This window comes from Oreochromis aureus, linkage group 9, assembly GCF_013358895.1.
Source record: "Oreochromis aureus strain Israel breed Guangdong linkage group 9, ZZ_aureus, whole genome shotgun sequence".
Taxonomy (NCBI): domain Eukaryota; kingdom Metazoa; phylum Chordata; class Actinopteri; order Cichliformes; family Cichlidae; genus Oreochromis; species Oreochromis aureus.
In genome coordinates, this window is record NC_052950.1 from 35,102,752 (window position 1) to 35,112,410 (window position 9,659).

General features: G+C 39.2%; 1 protein-coding gene across 2 annotated transcripts; it reads left to right on the forward strand.

The window, feature by feature from the left end:
- Window positions 1–2,341: 2,341 nt before the first annotated feature.
- Window positions 2,342–7,421, forward strand: LOC120441965 (gastrula zinc finger protein XlCGF26.1-like). Of its 2 annotated transcripts, XM_039617611.1 has the most exons (4): window positions 2,342–2,494; window positions 2,785–2,970; window positions 4,563–5,735; window positions 5,904–7,421. In XM_039617611.1, exons 3-4 carry the CDS (start codon window positions 4,598–4,600, stop codon window positions 6,470–6,472), a joined length of 1,707 nt encoding a protein of 568 aa, XP_039473545.1. In that variant the 5' UTR covers window positions 2,342–2,494; window positions 2,785–2,970; window positions 4,563–4,597; the 3' UTR covers window positions 6,473–7,421. The 2 variants fall into 2 exon arrangements, with proteins under 2 accessions (XP_039473545.1, XP_039473544.1); XM_039617610.1 differs by having other exon boundaries at window positions 4,563–7,421.
- Window positions 7,422–9,659: the final 2,238 nt, after the last annotated feature.

The following is a 9,659-nucleotide window of genomic DNA, read 5'->3' on the forward strand; positions in this document are numbered from 1 at the left end:
AAGCCCGCGTCTCTGAGTCTGTGTCTTTGCATGTGTGTTTCCCGTTTTATTTTGAAGGTCCGTGTCTGATCTCAGTGTGTTCAGATTACGCTTCCTTGTCTCGTCAGTTCTGATTTCTCCCAGCTGTGCCCTCCTTCTGTGTCTCACACACTTCCCAGTGTATTTAAACCCTGTGTTTCTCTGAATCAGTGTCGCGTCGTCCGTCATGCTGTGTGGATCTCCCTGTGTCTCCCTGAGTGTTTAGTTTGTCATTTTCCAGTTCAGTTTAGTTTGCTTTTCCTTTTGTATGCTTTTCCCGGCCAGCAAATAAAGCTGTGGTTTTGAGTTCATCCCTCGTGTCTAAGAGCCTGCATTTTGGGTCCAATTCCTGTCTGCCACACAGCGATTCATGACAGTTTTTGAAAGTTTTGATAGCGATAGTATAGATGTAGGTGGCCTTCGCAAGCAACAGATCATAAAGTCGTATTAAAATAAATTTAACATCCCCTCCTAAATCTTCTGTTGTTGAATTTACATATTGAAAACTCAACAGCTCTTTTTTAGAGAAAAATGATGTGAGAAAGGATCTTAAAGAACTGATCTCAAACTATTGATCTATAGCTCGAGAAAATTTAAAGTTTGCAAATAACTGGGAATTATTAAAATTTGAAATTGGCAAATATTTAAGGAAGGTTGGCAGCCTTAATGTGAAACCAAAAGATTAGAGGAAGAAAATACAATCTCTCAAATTGACACTAACTGAAGAGGATAAATTGAACCTTGCTAAATTACAAGATAAATTAGATGGCTCATACTCAGACAAAGCAAAAGGAGCCTTTATCAGGTCCAGATCTAAATAGCTTGAAGAAGGTGAGCGCAATTCCTATTATTTCTTCAGCTTAGAAAAGAAAACCTCAAGCATAATATTAGCAGATTAATGATAAATGTGGTAACAGAGGATTACAGATTAATCTCTAAACTCTGTAGTCATTTCTATAAGGAACTTTATAGCTGTACATTTTCTCAGGAAGCTTCAGATCACCTCTTAGAATCGCTGAATGTTAAATCTGTCAGCCAAGAAGATTCTATATTATGTGATCTACCTGTCTCATTCGAAGAAGTCAAAGATGCAATTGGGCTATTAAAAATAATACATATACATGAATTTATATTTCAAGCTCTCGATAGATATGGTTTTGGTACTTACTTTCTACAGCGATTAAAACATTATACAATAGCAGTAACAGCAGTATCAAATTAACAGACGGTACTTCACCCAGATTTAACATACAAAGAGGGAAAAGACGAGGCTGTCCCAAAACAGGTCCCTGTACCTGTTTGTGTTAATTACCCAACTATTGTTTAACCAAATGAAGTCAAGCAATGTAAAAGGTATATCGCTAATTGGCAAAAATTTACAAACAGGTAGCTGATGACACTACATTATTCCTAAAAGATGAGTATCAAATTTCTATTACTATTGAAACAATCTCCCCATTTCCCAAAGTTTCTGGATTGTACTTGAATATTCCTAAATGTGAACTTATGGCGATAAAAGAATGTTTGAAAACAGCTTTGTGTAACCTTCCAATAAAACAAGAAGTTTGTTATTTAGGTATTGTAATAACCAAAAACCAGGAAAGAAGAATTGATCAAAATTTCTATCTTATTCTAGAGAAACTCAAACACAGATTTACTCAGTGGCTCTTAAGAGATTTATCATTAAAAGGCAGAATATTAATAACTAAAGCAGAAGGCATCTCTCATCTTGTTATGCTGCATTGGTATTGCACCTTGATAATAAACTCATAAAAGAGGTTGATAAGTTACTTTTCAACTTTATTTGGAAAAATAGGACACACTACATTTAAAAACAGTTCTTATGAACTCCTGTGTCAATGGAGGACTTAATGTGTTAGATTTTAACACTCTAAATAACACATTCGAAATAAATTGGTTAAAAAATATAATTACTAATCCCACATCCATTTGGATACCATATATACCTATGTACATGTTTTCTAAGGAAGGTTTCCTTACTTATAATTTTAATATTGATAAAATCCCTATATAAATCTCTTCATTTCATCGCCAAGCTTTTCTAGCATGGACTCTTATTTGCAAGCATGGTTTACACAAACACCAAAACCACAACAGATATGTGATTAACTTGTTAATCTTAATGGTTATATTTCATATTCACAGATCCAAATGTTTGGGAAGACATCCCTCTTTTTATGTTTTTTTTTTCCCATGAGCTTGTGCAATACCTTTAATATAGTGCTGTTTAATTCTACTTTTTATACTGATGTTTAAATAAAGGTTTGTAAAAAAAAAAAAAAAAGAAGAAGAAGACGAAGAAGCAGGGGGAGGAGACGAAGAAGGGGTGTGCGTACTGTGCTCTTTGCTGTGTCTTTCCGCCGTTTTAAAAAATGGGCACTTTTTGAAGAACCCGTTTCAAAGTATTGTGGAGAAGCGTCGTGTTAAATCTAATCGATGAACGGCTTTTTGTCAGGTATGTATTGCAGCTGTGAAGACGAACGTACGTTCTCCTGTTAGGTTACAGCTGGTAGGAAGGTGCGTTCAGTGTGTGTTTGTCATTTTAAGTTTCCATGTCAAACGAGATAAAACAGTTATTTCTGGACGCGCACTTATTTGCTGAGTTTGGTAACAATGTGTTTTTGTAAACCACGTGATAATTTAAGTCATTTAATTTTCACAGAATATGTGAGCGAGGCTAAAAGAGCAATATTTTTATGTTTAGTAAACTGACGTCTCTAAATGTAACTGCTTTTATTTTATTAGTTCTGACGAGGACAGCTGAGTGATGTTGTTGGTGAGCTTGGATTAAATCATCTCTAAACAAAGAACTTGTCCTCGTGGTGACTGACTTGGGGAGTGGAGGTCAGTGAGCACATTGTCTCTGCTGGTCCGACTCCAACTACAAAGCCGGCCCGCTCGCCCCCTCCTGAGTCTGAGAGGAGATCCAGAGTAAGTCAGTTATAACTACATTGGTTGCTTAACTTTATCATTTTCTACAGGGTCTCTCTCTCTTAGCTCATTTTGGTTTGATTTCTGCCTTCTGTTTAGCCTCTCTGTTTGTCTGCCTCAGTACGTCAGTGTTTTATTATTTGAGTTAAACTCTTTCCCTTCATATGAAGGTGATGTCTGTGGAGTGATCTATGTGGAGATTGTGGGAAATATATATGTAGCAGTATTTCAGTAAGTGTCAGTCAGTCAAGAAGCAAAAGAATATTTAAACTAAAAGGCATTAAAAGAAGTGTTTTGCTTGTAACTGCATACGTGTCTGCACAGGGGCGGTTAGAACAGGATGTACTCAGGATGTGGCGTACACGATCACGGGCCTCATAACGAACAACAGGAGACAGCTGGGGGTGAAAGGGTCTAAAAACTGCATTCTAAGTGTTGTAAAAAGGAGATGCAGCTAACTGTCGCTGATGCATGATATGTAACTTGCTCATGAATCTTGGGCGTGTACAACCCTTTAAATAAAGAAGTTCTCGTGCTTCCTCTTTAAGATCTACCGGACTACACTGAGGGTGGTATCGTGTACGTCTCCCACATATGTGCTTAATACATAATTGTTGTTGACTGGACCTGATCTGAGTATTGGTTGTTTGTTCTCAGCCCAACATAAAAAAATCGGGACAAGAGGCTCAGCATGACCTCATTAAAAATGCTCTGTTTTCCTTTTCCATTTTATGTGTTGATCATATGTTTTGACAATATCACTTTAGTAATATCTATAGTACATTTTGTGTGGCTTTATTCTACATACAGGAAAACATCAAATATGTATTTCACAGGTTATTCCACACACACAGATGGGTATTGTGAGTGAGTTGGACTGACACTCCCAGGCACCATGAGACATTAGGCAGATAGTGAGACTCCTTCTCCTTATCTCCAGGGAGGAGATGTTGAGGTGAAATTATTTGAAGTGCCTCAATGCTATGCTTTATATTAACTAAATGCCATATAACCATATAGTGTAGTATTAAGTGGACATGGCCCTGAAAAATGAAGGCATTAGACTACGTGTCCTTGGGGGGTAGAATGCTGTAGACTCTCGCCCACGCTTGCCTGGGAAAAAGTAGATAACAGGGGACCATCTTCTAGTGGAGATGCATTATAACTCACCTGTGCATTATAATAAAAGGTGTTGATTGCAGCTGACAGTGTCTGCAGACTTTGATAACTGTGTGACACCCTCGTGGTTAATCAGAGGGAAATCTGAGTCAGTGTGGATTTGGTTGTACAACTCTCACACATACAACCTGAACTGCACATTGTACGTGTGATGTTCTTCAAATTTGAAAAAAGTTAAAACTAAAAACCTTTGAAGTCACACAAGCCAATATTTTATTCACAAGTTGAACTTTTACTACTTTTATCCCCAAAATGAACTCACTTCAAATATTTACCACAGCATAGCGTCCCCAGGCACCTGAGATGTTTGGCAGATGGTGAAACTGTTTATCTTTGTGAGGTAAGAGGGGGCACTTGGGGATGAGCTGAAGGTATAGACCTGATGTCACTGTTTGGGTTCTTTGTCATTACAGGAGAAAGAAGTGAAAGCAGGCCGAAACCTCAGCACATGGATCACATCAACCAAAAACATCCAGCACCAGCAAGTAAAGATGAGCCAGCTGCGATCCCTGTGGAAAAGACTTTTCCCGCTATGAAGCAGCCCAGAAGACGCAAGCGCGCCAACAGGGAGGGCAGAAGCTTGAGCTGTGATCAGTGTGGGAAGACCTTTACTCAGAGATGGAACTTAAATCAACATCAAGTCGTCCACACGAAATTTAAAGCTTTCAACTGTGACCTGTGTGGGATGTCTTTTACTCGGAAAGCTCAGTTAAAATCACATCAGCTGATCCACACCGGTGTGAAACCATTCAGCTGTGATCAATGTGGAAAGACCTTTACTCAGAGATGCAGCTTAAAAAAACATCAGCTAATCCACAGCGGTGTGAAACCATTCAGCTGTGATCTGTGTGGGATGTCTTTTACTCGGAAAGCTCAGTTAAAATCACATCAGCTGATCCACACCGGTGTGAAACCATTCAGCTGTGATCTGTGTGGGATGTCTTTTACTCGGAAAGCTCAGTTAAAATCACATCAGCTGATCCACACCGGTGTGAAACCATTCAGCTGTGATCAATGTGGAAAGACCTTTACTCAGAGATGGAACTTAAATCAACATCAAGTCGTCCACACGAAATTTAAAGCTTTCAACTGTGATCTGTGTGGGATGTCTTTTACTCAGAAAGCTCACTTAAAATCACATCAGCTGATCCACACCGGTGTGAAACCATTCAGCTGTGATCTGTGTGGGATGTCTTTTACTCGGAAAGCTCAGTTAAAATCGCATCAGCTGATCCACACCGGTGTGAAACCATTCAGCTGTGATCAATGTGGAAAGACCTTTACTCAGAGATGGAACTTAAATCAACATCAAGTCGTCCACACGAAATTTAAAGCTTTCAACTGTGATCTGTGTGGGATGTCTTTTACTCGGAAAGCTCAGTTAAAATCACATCAGCTGATCCACACCGGTGTGAAACCATTCAGCTGTGATCAATGTGGAAAGACCTTTACTCAGAGATGCAGCTTAAAAAAACATCAGCTAATCCACAGCGGTGTGAAACCATTCAGCTGTGATCTGTGTGGGATGTCTTTTACTCGGAAAGCTCAGTTAAAATCACATCAGCTGATCCACACCGGTGTGAAACCATTCAGCTGTGATCAATGTGGAAAGACCTTTACTCAGAGATACAGCTTAAAAAAACATCAGCTAATCCACAGCGGTGTGAAACCATTCAGCTGTGATCTGTGTGGGATGTCTTTTACTCAGAAAGCTCACTTAAAAAAACATCAGCTAATCCACAGCGGTGTGAAACCATTCAGCTGTGATCTGTGTGGGATGTCTTTTACTCAGAAAGCTCACTTAAAAAAACATCAGCTGATCCACAGCGGTGTGAAACCATTCAGCTGTGGTGAGTGCGGAAAGTCTTTTATTCAGAGTTACTGCTTAAAAGCACATCAGCTCGTCCACAGTGAAGTTAAACCTTTCAGCTCTTATCAGTGTGGAAATTCTTTTACTGCGATTGATAGGTTAAAAACACATCAGCTCATCCAATCTGGAGTTAAATCATTTGTATGTGGTGACTGTGGAAAGGCTTTTACTCACATGACTAGCTTAAAATCACATCAGCGCATCCACTCTGGAGTTAAATCATTTGTATGTGGTCAGTGTGGAAAGTCTTTCTTCCATAACAAAAATCTATTGAGGCATCAAAAGACCCACAAAGTGTCCTCCTGTGAGAAAAGGGGCAGAGCAATGGGACATTACCCTGACAGGGTTCATTTGAACACAGTGGGAGAAATAGGGGATCTGAACAAAAGTTCTTCTGGATGCTGCGTCAAACTTATAAAGCTTGAGATCAGGCTTCACAGAATTCAGCTTTAATTTCCTGAGAAAGTCAGAGCTTCACTATGTCTTTGTAGATCTAGTGAAAACATGAAAGGGTGCAAAAAGAGGCACTGTGGTACTGCATGATGAAGTCAGAAGTGACAGAGAAGTATGTGAGCGTGGTTCAGGACATGTATGTGTGGTAGCAGTGACTACCACACATACTTGGGTTGAAGGTGGGGGGAGGATTACATCAATTCTGAGCCCCTTCTTTCTTTTTCAAAGCGAGGGCAATACTCAGGAAAGGATGATGACAATAGAGCTGCAAGACAGGATGGAAAGAAAAAGAGTTTAATAGAAGATCATCAATATTGTGAAGCGATCGAGCCGCGATTACAAAATCTTAGCTTATGGAGTTAGTTATCCCAATACAAGTTTAGCAAGTTACACTTCACTGGCTGTGTCCACAAACAGCATACAGAGCAAACATTACTCCATCATCTGATCACAAGAAAAGCAAAATGTCAGAACAGTTCACCTTCTGGGTCAAACTCTCAGACCTGTTACTGTTTATTTGGCTGTTCATCGTGAGGTAATTATCAGTGTCAGTGCTGTGCCACTTCTATTGTAACTCACATGAAATGTGTTTTAAATGGGCTCTATTGTCTTACAATATTGTGTGAGTCTGTTTTGCTCAACAAAGACACAACCCCTCCTGCAATGTTTAATGTTACAGTAAAAAAAGGTAAATTGATAAATTTGTGTTATTTTTAAACAGGCAGTATTTAGAAAATTAAATATATTCTTACCCATGTGTAAAGTTTTCAGTGGTCTTTGTTTTCTTACAGGATGTGAGTGTGTTTTGCTCCATGAAGAGACAAACCTACATTTTTTCTACATTGCAGTAAAAATATTTTTATTTTAAGTCATAAATTTTACTCATTTTCATCCAGGCAGTATGTTAAAGATTAACTGAATCCTATGAAAAATAAAATGTATAAAGATGTGATGTATCTTTCCGTTTTTTCTGAATAATTACACACTGCTTCAAATTAATTGCAGTATAATTATTTATTTATTTCTTCCTCTGTAAGAAACTGACTTGCTGTCCCTTTGTTCTCGTGTACCTAAGTAATTGTGGGTAATATCTTGATGCATGCTCAATCATCCAGGTAAGGAAATCCCAGAAGTTGATTCTGTTCATCTGGACGTAGCGTTTTCAGTGGGACAAACGTTTCATCACTCATCCAAGAGACTTCTTCAGTCTCAGCTGACTGCAGGTTTCTCCAATCTTATAAAGAGTATATTTGCATAATGAATGAACAATTCGGTCGTCAAGTGATGACGTGACGAATCCTACTTCCGGGCCAAAAGTAGTCTGCGTTTAATATGGCTTTTGTGTTGTTAACATGTTTAATGTTTTGTATTTTCTTCTACTTAATTTCAAAAAGCTCCTGAAACAGTCAGTGGTCACTGTTGACCTCCCTCGGCTTTTATTACCGCTAATCATTTATTTAAGCTCAGTTTTTAAAACCTCAGGATGTAACTACAGCCCAGCCCATGCAGCAGTATATGAATGACTAACCTCGTATTGTGGATGGATTATCTCAGTTGTTCTCCTGGCTGAAGTTTGGTCCTTTTACAGCATCCTGCCATGCGATTAAATTTGTTCCTGACCACCGAGAACACTCACGTTAACTTTTATCGAGTGGAAAAAAGTTAGCTTGTTTATATCATGCTAACATAGCTGTGTCGCTAGCAGTCAAGTAGCACATCATTATATACCAGCTAGCCAAACTTCAGTAATCCTACAAACGTCACTGCTGTTTAGTTTTCTGTCTTCATTTATGTTGGAAGTGATAACAGAGCTGTACGTTTTAATTTGTTTCCAGAACCCCGCAGTCAGGACATGCTATATTGTATTTAGATAGAAGCTAGCGAGCTAACTTCCTGCTAACTTCTAACTCCGTTAAATGTCATAAATTCCATTTTCATGGATGCCTGGATGTTAAACTCAATTGTTACACCTGGTAGAGCAGAACGCTGATCATTTTATTAAAGATGGAAGACTTTAGACAGTTTTTCAACTCTCAGTAATGCCATTGTGATCATTTGATATATGGACCTGCAGCGGAGTTTGAGCCCAGACACGGCTAGTGACGTCAGACTTTACGACTGGATAGGCTGTGAGGCCAGTTCCTTGATCATTAATATGCAAAGTGTCATGAACACTGATCAACTGACAATTGATTGTCACGGGACCACACACACACACACACCCCTGTAACTGCACTGCCATATTCCATGTAAACTAAATCCACTATTGGAGTGTACATTGTCTGGTCCATTTCTAGCTAAATGCATCACATTTACTTCTCCACATTTTGTACCAGAAGATTTACCAGCCTTTAGAAGACAGTGGTCCCGAACCAGAAATGGTAAAGTCTGTTAATAAGAGCAAGGATATTTTATAGGGTCTATCTGACAATATAAATGGTACTTTCCATGATTAAATATTAACAGCAGTACTAGGCAGCAGCCTGACCATTGATCCAGATTGAATAAATAATTTTCTCTGGGAGCAGGTTCGTTGTCTGGAACATGCTTAATATTTACTGCATGGAGGGCATCCAGGTGGGTGCTTATAAATTGCTTGCAAGTAGTCTTACGATCACACTTTGCAGCCTAGCAGGCATGGCCACAGCGCCAGCAGTTCTTATAAACCTTCACACATGTACTTCTGAAGTTGTTTCAGATGCTCACAACTGGAGCAGTACAGACGATACACCTGTCACTCTTCTGGCATGATGCTTGATGGTGAAGGTAACTCAGGCGTGGTGCCACACCTGAGTTACCTTTACCAGCAGTGGACCTCTATGAAAACAGCCATCTGACTTCACAGAAATTTTATACCCCAACAATAACACATCATTATTATGATCTTCTTCAGGAACCGACGTGACAGTCCTGTCGTCTCCCTTTGAGTCGCCTTATCCGCTCACGACTCTCGTTATCTGCTCTTTTTCCTGGAATGGCAGAGACAAATACACCTGCCCGCCTAGCCTTGATTATTTGATTTTATTCTACTACTGATTCTTATTTATCTACTTCTGGTTCATTGTGTTCAGATTCTTTTTGGCCCAGAAAATATCCTCCTGACTGTTATGTTGATGTGATGTGTAAGCAGATAGCAAAAAGACCCTCTACTGTCACGGACTGTAGTAGGACTCAGGCGCAGAGCACA